The sequence below is a fragment of the Quercus suber genome, unplaced genomic scaffold (assembly GCF_002906115.3).
Source record: "Quercus suber isolate HL8 unplaced genomic scaffold, Cork oak 2.0 scaffold_21, whole genome shotgun sequence".
NCBI classification, from domain to species: Eukaryota; Viridiplantae; Streptophyta; class Magnoliopsida; order Fagales; family Fagaceae; genus Quercus; species Quercus suber.
The window spans coordinates 1,311,821-1,334,206 of NW_027069486.1; the positions used below are offsets into that span (position 1 = coordinate 1,311,821).

The 22,386-nt window shown below is 34.4% G+C and overlaps 1 protein-coding gene across 1 annotated transcript; it reads right to left on the minus strand.

Moving 5' to 3' along the window:
* Positions 1–1,923: 1,923 nt before the first annotated feature.
* Positions 1,924–21,938, minus strand: LOC111989451 (dual specificity protein kinase YAK1 homolog). Its single transcript, XM_065763963.1, has 18 exons — positions 21,111–21,938; positions 16,750–16,946; positions 15,191–15,344; positions 14,958–15,067; positions 14,795–14,864; positions 14,596–14,678; positions 14,391–14,469; positions 14,260–14,300; positions 13,454–13,576; positions 12,125–12,275; positions 11,723–11,837; positions 11,164–11,246; positions 10,993–11,067; positions 7,431–7,505; positions 6,494–7,305; positions 3,195–3,347; positions 2,467–2,771; positions 1,924–2,242 (listed from the first exon to the last, which is right to left on the minus strand). Exons 1-18 carry the CDS (start codon positions 21,294–21,296, stop codon positions 2,166–2,168), a joined length of 2,889 nt encoding a protein of 962 aa, XP_065620035.1. The 5' UTR covers positions 21,297–21,938; the 3' UTR covers positions 1,924–2,165.
* Positions 21,939–22,386: the final 448 nt, after the last annotated feature.

Here is a 22,386-nt window from a genome sequence, read left to right on the forward strand (position 1 = left end):
GGAAGAAGAGATGCTATTGGCTGGAAGAGATATTAGGTCCTGCTTTGGGTGGTGCAAATTCAACCATTTTATATTTTTTTGCTCTTTCTCTCAATCCTTTTCCTCTTTTTGGATGATATTTTCTATTTTTTGGGGTTGAGATGGGGTCACTTTGTTTTACATGTAAATTTGTTTGGTGTTGGGTGAGCCACACAACACCAAACAACATAAAAACTCAATTTATTATACTCCAGAGGAAAGATCGATGAAGTGTGGGCCCCACAACCCCCCCATCTTTCATGGATTTTCAACACATCACAGCTTAACCACCCCAACAAATTTCATGCACGCACACTCTTCTTGAGTCAAGAGTTTTGGATCATCAGCTGCATCAATCCTATGGATTTTCAATAGAAAAACAAAGACACATGACACACAACAGCTTTTGTTTTTAAAAATATATAAATAATTTGATTCGAGGAAGAAATGAAATAAAAAAAGAAAAGGGACGATGGATGATTATTATTTAATTAAACATTAATTGTCGAGGTATTTTTATGCACAAATATAGCTAGGATAAAACAAATTGTTAACCACGTTGAAAGGACATCTCTATATTTGGCTCTTACTTGGCCAAACAAAAAAAATGAACTTCTCTATCCTACAACTTGATTTAGACCAAATCACAGGCATATTTAATGAGATATTTAACCAATGGGCTGTGTCAAAAGCGATGTATGTGAGAACCTATATAAAAATAATATTACTCTAATTACAACATTTTATATTAAAGTTTAAAAATCTATTTTGAGAATTGGTACAACTCTAAACTTATAGAAAGTAGTCCCTAGTCTGTATCATTTTCCAATTCTGACATTTAAAGTTCGAATATATATATATATATATACACATATATATAATTGGCCTCTTCAAACTGGGAATACACATATTTACTACTTAGGTAGACCATTCATAATTTGGATTTACATTATTCTTACAATAAGATTATGATTAGTGGATAAGTCAGACGAATTCATTCTTTATAAACTGTGTATTCTTCTGTACAGATAGTTTTAAAGCATTGTTGTGTGCAAGTAGTTTTATTTATTTTAAAGCATAGTAAACACTTTTGACTTTTATTAAAACATTATTTTCACATGAACTCACCAAATACACTATTTTTATTACAAAACGTAGGATACTATTTTTCACAATTATTGACGTCGCTTAGTGTTCTATAATAAAAATGATATCAGTATGTGATCTTGTGCCCCTCCGACAATTGTTGAGGCTAGTCAATTAAAAATTTGATCTTGATACCACAGGTAACAGAAATCATGTACAGAGCATATTTGATGAAAATAAATATCTCAATGAAACAAAAACAAAACCAGCAGTAATCAGCCATTTCTCCGTTGATGTTGATGTAATTGTTTTCCACCGTTTTGGTCATCAATTCACAGATGAAGCAGTCTTCTGTTTCCAAACTTGTCATCATCATGTAGCAAGGCAGCAAAAAAAAAAAAAAAAAAAAACACTTTTTCCCCTCCAGTTCTCAGTCCAGTTCCCAACTGTAATTCACTCGAACTAAATAAATATCACCAGCATCATCTTATTTCAAGGGATTGAAAAACTTGTTTAATTTACAACAAGAATGGCCTAGTGGATTGGAAACTTTGTAAATAACGGCTTCTCAACCAAACATGACAAATATAACAAATAATAGGGAGAGAAAAAAGGTCTATTACAATTCATACATCTCTTAGCAAGAGAAACTACAAGACCTGTTGGCTATTCCTAGATCAACTCACACCTTGTCGAAATTCTTTTCAGTAGCTGCAATGTAAATACTTCAAAAATCAGGTTAGATTCCCTCAAAAAAAAAAAAAAAAAAAAAACAATTAGTGCAACACTTAAACAACAAAACCAGGTGGTCAAGAAATATATGCAAAAATCACGGCCCTTGATGGGTCATAACTAAATGAATATTGATTGCATGCATTAAGTAACAAGAAGACAATAGAAATCATATTCATAATTATATTGCTGCAACCACAATGAATAAGCATGGTCTGATGGGGATTTTTCTAGCATAAGCCCATTAAGAAGCTGAACTATTGAGTACAACTTTCTTGCCAACTCTCAGACATGACCCCTCACAGTAAAAAGAATAAGTTGACTCAACATTAGGCAATCCTTCCAAGGTCTTTTCTTCCACGGGAAGTTGTCGGAATGCTTGTGACAGGATGATTGGCCCTACGCCCTACAACAAAATGCCAGGATCAGTTTAAATGATCAGTTCATTGCATCCCATCTATTCATCTCAGATATAATTTTGACCTTTGTATTTGTGCAAGTGTGTGTATAAATGGATAGGTAAGTATTCCTTTGTATATTTTGACTCAAATACTTCCGATTAAAACTTATGGAGAAGGAAGGAAAATACAGAATGTTGGTGTGGCTTGACAGAATCAAGTCAGGAAGTACCCCATGACATGCCATTGTTAAATGAGCTATTCCCAGGAGAGCGTGGCCCCCCAGAGTTGAAGCTGGCAGGAGGGGGTTGAACCTTCATATGATTCCATTCACCAATTCGAACATTGGTAGATCTCCCATAATTGAAACGCTGACCAGGTTGCTGCTGTCCCAAACGGCTTGGAGAATTTTGTGAGATATGAGGCATGAAATGAGAGGTCTTTGACATGGAGCGGCCATATCCAGAATGTGGATCATGAGCTGAAGGAGGGCTACCCACCTCTAGATGTGGAAATGCTTGAACAGGTCCATTTTGTCTGAAGCACATCATTGAAAACCATAAATAATATAAACAATAGAAAGGAATTTGAAAGAAAACCACTCATTTGCCCCTTAATCACCATCTCTCCCTATGGGGAGGAGGTATCTAATGTAACAGTGTATGCAAAATCTCTCTCACATACACATGGGTCCATGGATTTGGTTACTTGAGAAAATTAAATCCAAATTAAAGTGTTTTATATTTATGTACAAAATCCTCAAAACTATCAAAAGATTCTATAGTTGTTATGAAGAGTTCAATTCATTTGGTACATTAGTTCAAATCCAACGCCACACAACTAGACATATTTCAGGCTTCAACAATAAATGGAATAAACCTGTAAAGAAATAAGCTGCATTTGGGAAATTTAAAATCTGACCATGCAACCGAATGAATACTTAAACAAAACACAACTTACCTTTGTACGGACAGAATTGAGCTTGTGCTTAAGGCAGGGTTAAATCTTCCAACCCCAACCAATGGTTCTGCAGATCCAAGATGCATACTTTTGCTGAAATCAGTTGTCATTGAGCTCACATCCAAACCATCCTCTTGCAGAAGAAGTTCATCACTGAAACAGAAACATAAAAAAACTGTCAAACCAACAGTTAAACACACTTAAGGTTTTCAAATCACCAGCAAATCCAAAGTAATTAATACTTTAAATCTAGTTGAGCAGCAGGGGAGAAAACCCAATAATTCAATATGATATTGACATTGATACTCAGCTCACTCTTTGCATGCATAAAACAAAATAGTTTTATACGGATTAATACATGGAATGGATGATGATGATGATAATGACAAAACAATTTGCATTTGTCCAAAATCTATTTTTGATTTTTTGATTTTGATAAGTGATAGTTGAGAAGAAATGTGATATTGAAATTCTATCCTATCTATCCGAAAAAATAGAGTCTAGTGTAGAAGAAACCTGTAAGAAGAAATTACAATTACAGCAACAAACAGATTAAAGCCAAGAAATGATGATCGGATTGAAGTTGAAACAATCAATTTCTAGGATCAAAGAGCTCAGGAAATATTCAAAAATGAAAATTTATAACGTAGATAAGAAAAGGCTGCCTACAATGGTCAAAAGAGGATATTTATTATAGCTTTTTAAAACTCTAGAATCCTAACCCTTCATCTTACATATAACAATTAAGTCCTAAGCATCTAACTTCATTAAAAGTCACATGCTGATCACATGACCTTTTAAAATACTATTGACATGATAATAAAAAAATAGCACAAATAAATAAAAGACAAAGACTAATGGGCTTTTTTTTCCTCCCTCCCTTTGGGCTTAAATTCTCCTGATCAGTTCTCCTTGGGTTGACAAAACACTTGTCCTCAAGTTTAGCTTCAATTTTCATGATTTTTTAATCTCAAATGTTTTCCATCCTTTCTTTATTTATCATCTTAAGTACATCGCTAAATAGCTCCTTCACCTTTATATGCCAATCTCATGCATAACTAGCTTGAGATCCTTTCTTTGGTTTATACTATAAACAAGTCACATAAAATAAATTACCATCATCTGTCACCATACAACTTTGTTCCAAAATTATCTCAACTTCTTCACCCTTGCATCTCTTGAATCTTGTTGAATTGAGTCTCGCTCCATAAGTTCTTCCAAACATAATCAAATCTTGTATCTCTATCCTTCTTCTTTTTTGATAAATAATGTAAAAATTTGTATCTCTATCTTCAGAAATATAAAGATTCCTCAAGATTCAGCATTATACTGATAGAAGAATTATTAAGCATCACATCTTTCCAAGTAAAAGTATCCATCTTTACTAAAACTCTAAAAGTTCTCTTTGGAATTCATCGAACACTAGTGGGTTCTCCAAATCAACATGTGTATGCAAATCTTACATGTCCCAAAAACACACTCTTAGGATTTGCACTGAAAATTTGGTGTGCATCAATCTCTTGAATATATATATATATATATATTGAAGTACTCACCTCCAAGTCACCATCATCAAAGTAGACACAATAGATTGGTGGAGAATCCCAGTCTATGATACAAACTCTTTCAAAAATTTCATCCTTCAATTCAACTACACACACCAACTGATCCTCCAATCCGCCTTGTGCCACATGTCCTACAAGTCCATCATCATGAAAGAAGTTTCATCTTCTACATCATCATTCTCGTCCTCAAGACCACGTTCCCTTTGCAGTCACCTCCCGGAATCTCCATATGGCTCCCACTAATTCCTATCATTGAATAGCTTGTACAACTAGCGACACATTATAAGCCTCATCTCAACCATCCATGTCTGCTGGTCTTGATTTCCAATACCACACAGCCAATTATATCTTAAGTTGCAACCTTTGACTCAAATATGAATATTGTGTATTAGATATATGTTCTTTTGCTTTGACATCCCAGGAAGCAAGGACACTGCAGCATGGGTTGCACGTCCATGTTGGACACACTGGACACTGGACACACCTCGGACAATGCTGCCTGTGTGTCCCCAACGTATCCAGCCAAAAAATAATAATAATTATTTTACTAACTTTTAACTTTAATTCTTTGTTTAATATTTTTTGAACGTTAAAAATTATAAGATTTGGTAATTAATAAATGATGTTCTGATTAGTATTTGATGGGGTTAGACTCTTTAAAAAAAAAATAATAATAATTGTATTCTAAACATCATTTAATAGCCACAGATTCATTCTATTATCCACTTGCTCTTAAATTGATATCCGTTTAACAATTTATCAAATATAAATGCTTAACAATATATTAAAAATATAAATAAAAATATATTTAATGATTAATTAATATATGTATCCCCGCCATGTCATATCCTGATTTTTCAGAAATTGCCATATCGCCGGGTTGAACTCGTGCCCATGTCAGTGTTCGTGCTTCCTAGCTGATACCTCTTAATGTGATGACAACTAAGAGCTAGTGTAAAAGAAGAGTTTGATATGAAATTACAGCAAAAAACAAGATTACAACAAAGAAAATGATAATAGGATTGAAGTTGGAATATATATCAATTTCTAGGCTCAAAGAGTTCAAGAAATATTCAAATATGAAATTTCATGTAGTACATAAGGAAAGGAAGCATACAATAACTCAAAAGATGCCAGTTATAATAGCCTTTAGTGACCCTAGAATTCTAGCCCTTCATCTCATATAACAATTAAATCATAACCGTTGAACTTCATTAAAAGTCACATGCTAATCACATGACCTTTTAAAATACTAAAAAACATAATAATAAATAATAAATAACATTAAAGAAATAATAGACAACTAGACTAATGTGCTTTCTTTTAGAGGGGAGGGGGGCTTAAATTCTCCAACATCAATGAGTACATTATTTTTTGATAATAACATAAAAAAGTATCATGTCATTCATACCTTCTACAAGGATTAAATGCATCATAGTAGAAGTATATAATAGATACACAATCAGTGACAAACACCAGTAGCCTAGGCAATGGTGTTTACCCATTGGGCAGTTAGTCGTTCAAGTCTGACTTATCATGATGCTTTATTCTCTATAAGTTTTTAAAAATTATGGATAACTGGTTGTTGTGAATGTGCCCCATGTCCCAATTTTGATTGCAATATATCCCTATGTAAATAAAGCAAGTTTATGTGCAAGAAACGGATATCTCTCTAAAATCTGTAATTTGTGTATGCAAGTTTAGATTGCAATCTGAAATTTCTTTTCTCCTTACCTATAGTTGGGATCCCAATCTCCAGGATCAGGCAGAGAGAGGACAGCCTCAGGCTTGTCATTAGTTGCTCCTGCAGTTTGTGGGAACTGCACATGTGTAGAACATGGCATGCTCTGAATGGAAGAGTAACCAGCAGCAATTCCACCGCCACCTCGATGCTGCTTCCAGCTAGCAGCATTAGAATTTGACTGCAGATGTGATGGTGAACCACCAAATACTTGAGTGTTTCCTTCGGCTTGTGTAGAGATGGAGCCATCAGTAAATTGCCCTTGCCAATGAGAAGATGACGAGCACTCTTGAGATTGGGGATTTCCAGAATATCCCCAACTCTTTCTTCTATTCATCTGGCTAACTGCAGCCATCTTTCCTAAAGGTGATCCATGACTGCCTCTTGCTGGAGATGTTGGACCATAATGCCCAGGAGAGCCAGCAGAAACTTGACTATAGGAGCTTGGTGGAGTAAATTGTGAGGGGCTAGTGCCAAGGGGCAATGGTGCAAAATTTCCTGCTGAGGGACTCACACCAAGTCCATTTCCATGTGGGTATGGCATTACCCTTCTTCTTGCATCAGGACTACTTCCCAGCATTGAGACATTACCCTGTGGATGCATGTTCATCCCAGAAGGACCAACAGGTGAAAAATATTGAAACATATTACTACCATCTCCATAGCTTCCATAGCTACTACCAAGGCCAGTAGTATCACTATAGCTACCATAACTTCCAACACTGCCATAACTGTTGGCATGTGTATATGGCATCATCTGAAAGTGTGGGCTGTTATGAAGAGCAACTCTGTTCCTGCCTGGAATCTACGTGAAAGTACATATACTTCAGAGAGAATATAATGCAGTAATGCTGTATAAGACATAACAATTAGATATGAACAACCTCCAGTAATCAAATAATGGAATAATTAAAGGAACAAGAGGTTTACATTAGGAGAGAGCCCAGCAGCAAACCAATGCCCTCCGCCTGGGTGATGGTCCACATTGATGTTTTGAGCAACAGGCTAAACACACACAGATAAATATATAAACACATGGACAAGAATACTTTTTAGATGCATATTAAGCATGCTATATGAATCAGAATATGTACAAATTGCATGAGATATCCAACAGGATATGCATATTAATATTACCACATATAAATGAAGGAACTTCATAAGTCAAATAGTAAACTGCAATAAAACCTTAATAATGTTGCCAAGAGCCTTGTGACTCAATAGCATTACCTGTTCTTCTATATGAGGAGAACCAGTTTCCCCCTCCCCACTTGTTGAAACAATTGAATTATATATAAATATATATATATATATATATAACCCTTCATAATGTTATAGGAATTAGGTTTTAAATATTTTTTTTAATAAGTAGTTAGTTAGGTGTTAAAGAAGGATCTTACTTATTATTTACGAAAATGGACCAGGACTGTTAGCTCATTAAAAATATATTTAATAATTCATAATACACTAAAACATATTTAATTAATCGATGTTGAAAGTCAAGGGAGGATTCTAGAGTTTAGGAAATTAGGGTTAGGGTTTGTAAAGATTTGGGAACTTTGCTGAAATTGATTGGGGAATTAAGAACTCACAAATGTGATTACACTTGCTGGAAGTAACTACTAGATCATACTAATAGGTTCCTAGGAATCACTCATGGTGAAAGAAAGCATCACAACTTCTAGGGTTTGAGAAACTCAAAGCCAGCAATCAAATTTTGATTATACATCAATAACAAGAGTTATTATAAAGGTCATAGTTAAATTTTATTTATTTTAATAGGTATCATAGTTAAGTTTTCTATTTCCAGAAAGTACAATCACATCTGTGAGTTCTTAATTCCCAATCAATTTCAACAAAATTCCCAAGTATTTACCAACCCTAACCCTAATTTACTAAATGCTAGAATCCCTTCTCATTCTACATCAGTAGTAGACACCTAAAAGAAGAGTATAATAAATAAATGGCTACAGGGCTGGTGCATGTGTAGTTGCAGTGGGGAACACCTACATCAGTAGTAGACACCAAAAAGAAGAGTATAATAAATAAATGGCTACAGGGCTGGTGCATGTGTCGTTGCAGTGGGGAACACTTGTTGCTTTGTTACAAGACTGCTTATGCTTTGTGGAGAGAAGTTTTTAGGGTGTTTGGTGTTCAGTGGTGGTGCCATCAACAGTAGTTAACCTATTGTTTGAGTGGAGGAATTGGTTTGAGAAGTATCCTTCGGATGTTTAGAATATTACTCTGCTAGTGTGGAGACAAAGTAATAGTCCCACTTTTGAGGATAGAGAGAGATCGCTAGATCAGCTGAAATCCATGTTAATCCACACTTTGTTTGATTGGTCTCGCACAGGGGATTTCAAACATTGTGACTCTTATTTAGAGTTCCAACTCTTATTTTGTTTTTTGGCTTGATTTGTTGTAATATTTTATGATGTGTTCATCATAATGAACATGAACTAATCTTCACTTTCAATAAAATTTGAGTACTTAAAAAAAATAAAATAAAATAAAAACTGATATACCATAGCATGAAGGACCTTTCCAACCAATAAAGATCTTAAGATTGAATAATATGGTTTTTTTTCTCTCTTAATTTTTTTTCTCTAAATATCAAATTTGAAAATTAAGGTAGTTAATAATAAGGATTTATTATGATAGTATTTGTATATGGAACTAGATTAAGCATTTATTGATTTTGTATATGTATATCAGTATATGGAACTATAGAATACCATTTAAAGAAAATATGATGCGCTAAGATTCTAATGGATGGTTTAAATATATAATAGAATTTAGTTTCAATTTAAAAATATAGATTAAAATAATGAAGAGTAAAATTGTGAGGCCTCAAAAGTTTATGATGCACAATATTATGAGGTTAACTAAAAGTCAAATGACTTTGGTTTATATATATATATATTATAGGTTACTTCTATTAAATGACCCTATTAAATGACCCAAAAAAAGAAAAGCGCACACTCCAATTTTAATCATATTACTAATTCTTGGTAATGCAATCATCAGTTTGTGTTTGGTGCCACCTCACCTACAAACGAATATCTTTTAATTAAAAAATAAAATATATGCAACTAATATAAAAATGTATTATTTACTTAAATTAAAGGTAGAACATATAAAAAGTTTGAAAAAGGATTTGGAGATCTACTTAAAAATCAGACTTAAGAGAGTAAGAAAGCATATCAAAAGTATATTAACAAGTAAACTACAATAGAAATAATGATTGATAGATTAGTGCACTAATAGTGGTCCACTGTTTCACCATTGCATTGGTAGATCCAACACCACTTAACCAGTATTAAGTCTCTCCTAAAAAGTTTGTCACATGCAAGAATTTTTTCTCACGCTGCAGTCCACGCAAAGAAAACCACTTTTTTTGGAGCCTTAGTACACCCATACACTTTTTCATGGAAAAACCACCCCATTGGAACACCTCTGAATGTCTTTTTATATTATTTTTATAAATGAAAATTTTATTAGAAAATAATGGAATGCACCAAGTACATAGGACATATACTAGATGTACAATGATCAATAAAATCAATTAAGATTGAAAAAGAAAAGAATCCAGAAGCTGTCATCTATTCAAACAAGGTTCTGACAAACTGCAATTTCAAGTCTAAAATAGTCCGTTCACACCACTCAAAGTTAGCAATTCTTTCCCACCAAGGCACCAAACCTCTTGATGCTTCATGGTAAGATCGAACATCAAATTCTCCATTGCTTCTATTATTAAAAAATAAAGAGCAAATAAACCAAAATTCAACAAATGTAATATTGATTTTTTTTTTTTTTTTAATAGGTAATCAAAGCTTTATTGAAAAAGTACACTGGGTTCACGATAGTGAACAAAATGTACTTGAAACAGTTATAAACAGATACAAATGTAATATTGTTTAAAGGGTAAAAGGATTATTCATTCAGAAAAGAAAGCATAGAAGGATATCGAGAGACATCACATAGAAAATCTGAGACTAGAGTCTAGAAAAGTACTACCTCTGTCCCAAACTGTTAAATCCCTATTCCATTTTGGGATGTCCTAAAATATAGGCCTCTTTAAAAAGTTAATAAATATATTCCCTAACTTGCCCTCTACTTTATTTATCAAGTCAACACCATTCTTTCACTAGAGTTTAAATTAATGAGAAGAGTTTTGGAAACTTGTACTTTTTTATTTAAAATAAACTTATGATGTTCCCTTAAAAAAGCTGAATTTTCTAGGACCAACAATTTGAGACGGAGGGAGTGCATGAGTGGGAGGCATCGAAAATAACTTCTTTTGATAATTCAATTTTTACAACAAGTGGAAGGGGAGATCCCTCGTTCTCCTCACAAAGGAGACCAGGCAATGCCATTGAGTAACAAGGCTCTTGGCATACTGAAAATAGTTGTTACATTGATTTACAATCATATCAACTCAGGTTAAAGTTTCATGAACCAATTAACAAACTTTTTAAAGAGACCAACTTACCACGCGGGGGGTCTCAGGGGGAGGCTCATAACGGCATGTGAATGGTTCCCCAGTGACAAAAGGGTGTTTTGAAGCCTGCATGCATATAGATTACAAATTATTCTAATTTCGCAGCTTGAACTTCATATAAGAGATGACAAAATCGAGACAGTTGAAGCAAAATTCAACAACCTGAAAAGGTGACCACCGTTTTGCTGGATCAAACTCAACAAGCCCCCTCAAGAAATCAATTAAAGCTAATCGTATTTGACTTTCTGTTACAAGTTCATGATAAGACAGCCATTAGTGACATATTCTAGAGATGGTAGCAACATTTAGTGAATATATTTAGTGACTGAGAAATATATATATACTTATCAAAAAATCATGCAGTAAAAATACTGGTGTCTGCTACTTCAGACAGAAACAGAAGAGAGTACCTTTCATAACATCTTCCTCAGGCAAGTTCTTTCTGTAAGGGTAGTTTGTGACAATTGTTTCAAGATTCTTATGATTGAAATACTCCTTTCCAATCACAGGCTTTTTCATCTCTCTCTGAAAAGAAATGAGCAACACAACAATGCAACAGAAAAACATCAGAACATAAACAGAATATCTCTCCATGGAGGGGGGGATATAAGAGAAGGATTACTCTTTGTAATTATATACAAGATAAACTGATAAAGAAAGATGAATTATACAGAGATTTGATGAGGTTTTTTCTTTGATATTCATTATTTATTTATTATACCTTTCATAACATCTTCCTCAGGCAAGTTCTTTCTGTAAGGGTAGTTTGTGACAATTGTTTCAAGATTCTTATGATTGAAATACTCCTTTCCAATCACAGGCTTTTTCATCTCTCTCTGAAAAGAAATGAGCAACACAACAATGCAACAGAAAAACATCAGAACATAAACAGAATATCTCTCCATGGAGGGGGGGATATAAGAGAAGGATTACTCTTTGTAATTATATACAAGATAAACTGATAAAGAAAGATGAATTATACAGAGATTTGATGAGGTTTTTTCTTTGATATTCATTATTTATTTATTTTTATTATTATTATTAATTTTCAATTAATTTGATATTATTTTCACTTCTATAAAGATTTTTCTCTTACCTAGATAACTATAATATAAACACTTACAGTTTCATATTCTTCTTCTGTTAATGCTTGGTAAGCACTTCTGCTGTTTGTTGAAACTTCACCATTCTCTAAATTCTGGACACTCCCAATGCACTTAAAAAACTTACTTGTGTTTTTTGCCCCCTTTAATACATAATCCGGGGGTTGCCCTCTACAAAATGTTGACAATATATTAATGGCTGTTTGCTGTTTGAAACAATTGGAAAGAGATACAACAAACTAATGAAAAGTGACTAATGAAACACATTTTTGGTACGTATACACAATCTGAATTTTTTTTTCTTGAAACAGAAAAGAAGAAAATACACTTTTTATTTTTTATTTGTATTTTTTTGGATAAGTAATAAATATCATTAAGATAGCACAATTAAGGGTGCAACCCTAGTACACAGGATAAACACCTGTGCTTTGGGGGAGGGAGGAGGGGAGGAGGGGGGGTTACTTTTGAGAAGGGCCAGTTTATATAATGACAATACAAAAATATATAAGGCAATAGAAGTGCCAATATACAATTCCAAGAAAATAGTGGCCAGAGGAGAAACAGCATATCAATACCTTTCATATCTATGTTATTAAACAATTAACTACCTCAAGGCAGCAGATCCAGAAAAAAAAAAATAATGATAGGAAAAAACTCATTATGTAACTTTAACCCCTATTCTAAACATTATATACCACAGATGGAACTGCTAGTTTGAAGTAAATGATGCATAAATACCAAACTCCGGTTTAATTCTTTGATAAAGCAAATGCTGATTAAACATTTCTTCACATATGGCTCAAATATCGCAATCTTTTGGCGTGGACAGAGAGCAGTACCAAATCAAAGTTTAGCAACCCCCATCCCTTAAGGCTGAACTAGGTATTAATGCTAGTGATGTTACAGATCATCGTCGCTTCACTACTGGCTATTGTGTTCTATTCTTTCACTTAATTTTTTTTACCACACAAACAAATATTATTTATAAGTAATTTACAGAATTGAAAGCAGACAATCCATGACATTGGAGGAGGAAAATTTCCTAGATCAAGTAAAGTAGACTAATGCCTCAACAACAAGAAGCATGCCTTAGTCCAAAATTTGTTTTGGGATCGGCTATGCATCCTCAATAGAATAATAAGGGTTCTTCACTAATATTCTTTTTGCCATTTTATCTATATTTAGTCATACTCTATGTTATCTCATTCATTGACATGTCCATTTTTAGTAATTCTACTAATGTCTTCCTCAGCCTTTTTACATTCCCTCAACTTGAAAAGGTAGACTAATGACTAGATAAATTGTACAGATAATTGCTTTTGAATCACAAAGAAAAAGAAAGGGCATACCCAAGTATTTCAATCATTCGCCTAAGGAGATCAAATTCTGAAGCTCCTGGGAATAATGGCAATCCTAGAAACAATTCAGCAACTATGCACCCAAAGGACCACATGTCAATAGCTGTAGTATATCTGGAAAAAGGGTTAAGAACCAAACAGAACACTCAAAATAATAGGATGAAAGACAATGGAATACATAAGTCACACTTAAGATTTCAAATGCACCAAATACAAAATCTACATCTCTTATAAAATTATTATTAACAAATAATTATTCAATAATTAATGATAAATTATCATTTATTCCCAAAGGTTAAGCTGTCGGAGAAAAGGTGAATTCATTTAACCTTAAAAAAAAGATAATCATTTAACCAGTGTTCTAACAATTACTATCAAAAAACAAATCTTCTAATGGACTGTCAACAGAGCTTCTCAATAGAAGATCCTGTAATATTCCAGTCGACTTGAGAGTACAACCAATTGTATGCGTGGCTCGAAGCAGTCAACTCAAGCTCCAGTTGGATCAACTTGGATCTGCTTTTTGCAAATCATTAATCCAGTAAATCTAGTTGTAAGAAGTTCTACAAAATAATAGATTGCTGGAGGCTTTCCCTGATGCCACAATTTTAGTGGGTTTCCTTTAACTCAATTCCGATCTCAACTGTGGACAGTTTAGCTTAAACCTAACTGATCCAACAGAGTTGCAGCCCAGGAAGAAAGTAAACAGAGGGGTAAAACTTGGCAGAAAGTGAAATCAAACCAAAGAGACAAAACTAAAATAAAAAGTACAGCGGTAACTTCACTGAAAAGGATACTGATACCCAAGAAGAACTTCAGGAGATCTGTAGTAACGACTCTGTAGAATAAATTAAAGGCATGAAATTATAAGATCATCCTCCGCATGTTAATATTGAGGCAAAAGGCTGGGAGTAAGCATACTGTGAACCTGAATGTAGGAGTAAACAGTACGATCCTCCATGCATGCTGATCCAAAGTCAATAATTTTAATCTCTGTTGGCTTCACACTGTTGGTGTTTAATATGCACAAAAAAAAAAATAATAATATAAATATAATAGTTTTTATTTTTTTTATAAAAGAAGTATCAACTACCTAATTTGAAGAATTTAAACTATAATCAAAGGTAACATACCTAGTGCACAATAGAATGTTTTCTGGCTTCAGATCACAATGAATTATCCCAGCATCTTTTAACAGAGCCAGTCCCCGCAAAATCTATTAGAGAAAAAGAGGGGGAAGGGGGGATGCAAGATTGATGAAGAAACTTACAAAATAATCCAAAGAAGATCCATTACAGGACTAGATCCAATCCCAAGCAAGAACTGCTTTACCTGTTTAGAGAACATTTGGACAATGCTCAATGATAATCCCCTAAAATGATTTATTTTGATAAGCTCATACCTGAAAAAACATAGAATATGAAAACTGTGACCCATCAAGACTAAAACAATAATTTTTTGAATGGTGATAAAAGCTGTAGTCACTGTAACTTACAGATTTGTGTCAAGCAGTTCAAAGCAGATGCACAAATGACGCTGATGTACAAAGTAATCATAAATACGAACGATGTGATGCTTATCCTCAGGATCATACTTCTTATTCAGCTGCAAAAAACAAACATTGAGGAAGAAATTTCACTGCTACTTTTCTTTTGAAATTAATACAGAATTTTCACTACTAATGTCACTACACATGGGAAACATAAAACTAATGGAGAAAATATTTACCGTTGTCAATATAGTTACTTCAACCAGTGCCTGTTGATAGTAAGCAGGCTGATTTTTTATGATCTTCACAGCAACAAAACTGTTAGTTTCTGCAAACCAGCATTTAGCAACCTGCCCAAATGTTCCATGGCCAAGAACATCCTTTACAATGTATCTACAAAAGAGAAGGAATCCAATTAAATGGTTAATTCTGGGATGAAAAACCAAATAGATAACAGGCCAAAATTGGATTTGACAAATGCATGACAACATATATTCTATGTACGCCATATTATCTTCTTCCATTAATCTATAATCAATCATATCTGTTTGTTTCCAGCAACTCAAGTGTGGTCCCCCATTGCCTCATTAGGCAGAGACGTTAGTAGAGGAGTGGCACACATACATAAAAACTTGAGGAATTTACAAGTCTACTACAAGTATTAAGATGCCAGAACAAATTTATATTTCACTACATCATTAACAACTTCACAATGGTATCTTTAGAAACTATGCCAGCTCAAGCACTGATAATGATGCAAACAATAGCATTTCTAACTTCTGGGTATAACATTAACCATAGGAACTTGAATTCAGCCTTAGGGATGGAGATCATTCATGCTGAAAGGGCACATCAGATAATCTCAGCAGGTACAATTTCAATCCATATTCATGTCTTTTTCAAATGATATAACAGAACTATAAATAAAGTGCTTCTAGAGTCAATGTTTTACTCCCATAGGTCGTTTCCTCAGAGAGGGTGGAACTCCCAATGATTTTTTTTTTGGGTGGGGGGGAAAAAAAACCTACATAGCAAGTTTACACTTTTTTTTTTGATAGGTAATAATAGCTTTATTGAAAAAAGTACATCGTGTTCATGATAGTGAACATATTGTACTTAAAACAATTACAAACAAATCAGGATGAAGAAATAATAGATTGTAGGAAATCAAAAATGGAAAGACGTTGTGTAAAACCCCAAATCTAAGACCACTCAAACAAAGTCCCAACTAGCAAAGACTTTAAAAGATCAACAGGTCTCTCAGTGACTTCAAATGTGCTGATATTTTGCTCCCTCCAAATGAGCCACATCAAACAAGCTGGTACCATATTCCAAACATCGGAATAATGTTTTCCCAAAAAATTCCTCCATGCAAAAAGACAAGAAGCAACGGTCCTCGACATCACCCATTGAATCCCAAACATTAGAAAAGCTTCACTCCATAAAGCATGAGCAGAAATACAATGGAGCAAAAGTTTACACATTGAATATTTACAAACCAGAAACTGAGAAGACGATATTTATAGCAACAGTATGTAATCCCTGGGTGATTTGTCCTGCTTATAATTAAAGTTGAGATATATCTTGCCTAGATTGAAACTAACATAAGCTGGCATTAGCATAGTTGAACAACTATATTGAGATGCAATAAAACAATCAGCAATGCCTTCAAGCAAACAAAAATTTCAAATGCCCTTTGAAGAAATATGGCAAAAGGACAAAAATATTTCGAAAAGAATAGTTGAAATAAAGTGGATTAAATTTTTTTATTTAAAAAATAAAGGTAAGAATAACAAACCTTCGCTGTTCTGAATTGATTAAGACATAGTTTGCAGTCAAAATAAGATCTGAGTTCACATTATCGTGGCCATCATTTAGGACTCCAATGGATGGGCTAGTTAAGTATCTCTTTGGATTTAGTTCCTCTGAATACTTGAACTGTGGATTGCATAATTGGTATGTTTCAACAATGTCCTTTGTTAGTCTTGCCACCAACTGCACAAGTGAAAGCTACATGTTATCATAATATCTGCTTTGTATATTCAGATCTAGATAATCTTCTAACTATATAAACGTCATTGTGATGCTATATCAATTGAAAAATCCACCTTAAGACTGAAAAATCCACCCTTCCCCAACCCAGGCATTCTGAGTTTGAAAATTCCCTTTGTTATGTATCATAAAGCAAAATATGAATAGAAAATTTGAATTGATTGAAAACTTTGGTGTGAAATAATTTTTTAAAAGCTACAAATTGTGAGCCTTAAGTATCTCATAGACCTCTACCCCTAATATTTAGTAAAGATGAGGTTCAATACACGAATCATTGGAAGTACAGATTACTTTCAGGGTAATTGATTACTCCAATTCCATTTGACCTTTTACAAAGAACCGCTAAAAGAAGCAAGCAGCTGGTCTCCCGAACAATCCATATCCTCAAAAGTTTGCCTATTGCGCTCCCTCCATATACACCACATCTAGCACAGCAGAACTAAATTCGAAATGTCTGATAAGTGTTTCCCCAACCAATTCCACCGACTAAAAAGAATATCTGGTACCATTCTTGGTAAGACCCATGAAACCCCAAAAGATCTAAAGATAAAACACCATAACTAATGAGCCTTTTTTTTTATACAAGATAGAATTCTACTCTAGCCTAATTCTAAGTGTATATGTGTGTGAAGCTCTCTCCTGAAGACTTGAACCCCGGCCCTTGCCCCCCACACTCTACAAACACTTATACTTGTAGAGTGACCATCGCATCAAGGGTGTGCGGTAGTACCATAACTAATGAGCCTTCTCACAATGAAGCATTAAATGATCCACAGTCTCCCCACAACGACACATGACACACCAGTCAACAAAAGAAAAACCCCTACTTCTTCTTCTTTTTTTTTTTTTATTATTTTTTTTTTATATGTAACGAAAAATTTTATTAAGAAAAACAAGAAGAATGCGACAGAGCCATACTCCATACAAGAATAGTATGTAAGAAAAAAGACTTAATTTCTAGCAAGGACCGCTCATATCCCCCAAAGCATCTAGCATTTCTTTTACTCCAAATACACCACATCAAGCAATGCGGCACAAGTCTCCAAAAATCTATATTACAATGCCTCCCGAATTTACCTTGCCAAGACTCAAACGACTCAAACAACTCAATTAACTTATGAGGCATAACCCAATGAAGTCCAAACAAACAAGACTCCAAAGACCATAGCTCAAATGCTATGCGGTCCATAGCAATGAAGCAGAAGATGATCCACAGACTCCCCACACCTCTTACACATGTAACACCAATCAAATTGTCACCTGTGAGAATCTTACCCAAGCTGTGGTCCAATCAAAAAAAATAAACTCGCCAAGAGGCCTTAACTCTCCAAATACCTTTCCAAGGAATGATGGCGAAGAGGGGACCTCGCAACTCATTATAATGTGAACGGATATCAAATTCCTCATTCTTCTTCAATTTCCATCTCATGCAATCCCCATTTTCAGTCAAAGGGGTATTAGATTCCAAAATATGAAGGAAATCCACCACTAAATCCAATTCCCAATCATTCGGATCCCGAATGAAATGTACTCTCTAGTAGTCGATATCATTGACTTACTTGCTGCTTGGAAAAGCAATACTCCGCCCCCCCCCCGCCCCCCCCACCCCCCCCCCCCTCCCCCCCAAAAAAAAAAAATGGTGAGGTCAGTGTGAAGGTAGAGTACAAGGCTATGGCCTATACAGCTAGTGGGAAGTTATGGGTAAAATCTGTTTTTGAAAATAGGATTTTTCAGTAGCAAGCATACTAAGAATCTAAGATTTTTGAATGATAATCAGACAGCCATATATTTTAAGATAGGACTAAATATATTGAGGTTGATAGTCACTTCAAGCAAGAGATAGTTATGAGTAAGTAGACTGTGGCCGGTGGCCCTCAATGGCAAACAATTGGGACAAGTTTTTATCAAAGCCCTTTAGATCTACATAGTAAAATGGACTCATATTATGCATTCCAAGGAATAGCGTTAATGGAAGATGAGGCCACAAGGACCTTAGAATTAGACACCAAGACCCTTTTTTTTTTTTTTCCTAGGCCCAAGTACACAGGGAGTATACCATGAACACTCAAAAGGAGAGAAGAAAGAAAAAAAATTAACCAACAGACAAACTGTCCATAAACTCTATAACAACTGAAATTGGACAGAAAGTTGAATAGTAAATATCTCCCACTACATGCTATCTTTTTTAATGCAATTTAATTTGAAAACCGTGTCTTAGGACCTTGAAAGGACTTCAAATTTGAAAATTTCCAGATGGTAATATGGTTTCCAAAGAGTATATAAAGCCTAATAGTTCCTTTTCATGCAACTTCTCTAGACCCTTAACCAGTTACCCAAAAAAAAGGCATTCCATTAGGATTCCTGCCAACCTATCCCAATGTTTGCAAAAAAGGAGATGGGGGAAGAGGAAAGAAGAAGGGAAGAAGTGAAATAAACTAAGGTGGACAGATATACAATACATTCGCGCCACCTCTTCCCCTTTCCTCTTCTCCTTCCATCTCCCCCTATCCAAGCAAACCATAAGCACTGGTAGCCAGAGAATTTTTATTTTATTTTTTATTATTACAAATAAGTTACACATGCATCCAATGGGTTTAAAATCCACAACCTCACCCTCCATTTGAATCATAGCTCATTGGAAAATCTATAAACTTAGTAACAACAACAAGGAGATGCAACCAAATTAATTGGATATATAAAAAGAAGCACCGGTACCAATTACCAACAGCAGATTTCAAAGATCAAAGGGCAATAAAATCTAAAAAGAAGAAACAACAGAAAAATCAAAATTTATCAATTCCACCATCCTGGGTAAAGACTGTACCAATTGCCTTTTAATTCCAATATTTCATGCCTACCTTCACTAGTCTTGTATCTACAGGTTTGGTTCAAAGGGACTTCTTGCGGGAAGAGGGAAAAGCAATGGTATTTCATATATTCCTAGTGAACACATTTCTATTGAAGTTAGGGAGGTTCCTTGAAATTTCCATACAACTTACCAAGGAAGATATTATGCTACCACATGGGACTTCAGGTAACAAACAATTTCATTATAGAATGGAGGGTACAAATAGGTGTGTTTAATGAAATTTTTGAAGGGAGAAATATACTTTTAATTAGTTTAGCAATTCTTGAAAGGTATTCTTTTGTAAGGAACTGTCTAAGGTACAATTTTTATGAGGAATTATTGGTGTGGATATTCTTTTCTTTAGTTTAGCTTTTCTGTGGACATCATTGATGGAACAGGGGCAGAAGATAATTAAAATTCAAAGTTGGATTTGAAGTGATTGGCAATTGATGATTTTACTGATAAGCTTTGATAGTAAAATCTTCAATTGATTGATGTTGCAAAGGATATAAACTAGCAACAGGTCACTTTAGGATTATTTGCATCCTTTCCAAGACATTGCATGAACTTGCACCAACTGTAAGAATTTACTCTTCCCCCTTTAGTCAATACAGTTGCTCTAAACCCAAGCTGACTACCATCTCAAACCTTCCGTATACTTCTTTCGTCTTTCAAGAATACTTCAATTTAATGAGAAACGCTTGAGATAGGAAGGGCTGGATTGAAAGATCTTTTCTTAAACATCCGTACATGTTGAGGGAATCATGCCAAGTGAAGTGGCCTTTGTTACTAAGCCCTTTTCAGAGTTTTTGAATTTTTTTTTTTTTTTTGCTGGGAGAAATTATTTAAATTAAAATTTTTATTGAACTGCATTCTCAAAAGGAAATGTCTTTAGCTGCATTACATCCTTCTTTCCCCTTTGCCATTTTTGAACAAGTATTTTGTTCCTTAACAACTATTTTAAAGTGGCAGGCAAATATCATTACTCCAACTAAAATTTTGTGAATTGGGACATCTTAAGCCCTCCCCATAAGACTCACTCCTCCAAAATCTAATACCAATGCAGGCTCCAAATTATAACCACATAAAAACTCCAATTTTCCCCCATATTTCAACACCCAAAACTCAAATTTCAACATGCAAATTGCAAACTTAAAAATTGAAGCTAAAATAACTTGCAACAACAGCAGCATAACACAAAAACAAAACAAAACAAAAAAAGAAAAAAAGAAGAAGAAGAAGAAAGCCAAAACACTTACAGGTCTCCGCACAACAACACGCAAAGCTTGGACCTTGTTCACAGTATCATAAGGACTAAACGCCAGCTGCCTCGGCCGCCAACTCAACCCGGCTGCAGCCGCCATCGCCACCGCTGATAAGTCATCGGCACCACCACTTCCGCCACCCAAATCCTTACCCTCATTGCTAGTGCTCACCTCATCCATGACCCAAATTCAGAAGCCCTAAAATCAAACTCCCACCTTCAAATTTACCTCACACAATACCTTCCACATCGATTCTATCACACCCCTTTTTTTCACACACAACACAACAATGAAAGCACAACCAAAAATAGAAATCCCAATTCAATTACCCGATCACCGATCGGACCGACCCAAAAACCCGATTGTTCAATTGGGGCTCGAGCTTTTTTTTCAATTCAACGTTCAAAACCCCAACCGATTCCAATCCCATCCTTCTTCATTCACAGAATCGATCACAGCTTTCCAACTCTCAAATCATCAATGACCCAGATCATAATCTATCAGATTGATTGTAAATTTACTATCTTTTTTCTCTTTTCGAAGCTCTCAAACCCACAATCAAAAATTGCAATAACAACAAGATAATGAATTGGAGATCAATAACACAGATATATATAATAATAATAAAATACAGAAAAACTAAGTAATAGAGAATGATGGGGTTAAGGAAATTTGGATAGAGTGAGAGAGTGTGAGAGAAATTGTCGTTGGAGGAGACAGACAACTTCTTTGTAATTGTTCGTCCAAATAGGAGTTTCACATTTGTTATTTTATGGGAAGTTGGAAACATACATAGTACATACATATGCCTCTCTCTCTCTCTCTGTTTATGTTGTTGTTGTTGGCATAAAAAGCACTTCTTATTAATCTATTCATTTTTTTTTCCTTAAAAATTGTACTACATGTCTTACCTCACGCAATTCTGACCGTCCGATTTTACAATCACAAGGCCATGTCAGCTTTAAAGTAAATATACTAATAATAATTGATGGATAAACTCTTTTACCTTATTTTTTGGGTTTCATTTCTTTATTTTTAATTTTTTGCTGTATTTAATTTAATTTTAATTGGGTAATAACAATGTAAAGTCGTATCTGAAGGGTTGCGTTTAACGTGCTATGTACGACTACAATATAATTAAATTCAGGACAAGTTCACGACAAAAAAAAAAAAAAAATACAAGTTCAAATTGTACACTATAATTTCAGTTCATTATTTCTTGTGGTAATAGTAAACATAATGTCTTCTTGTCTTAAGCAATGATGATTTA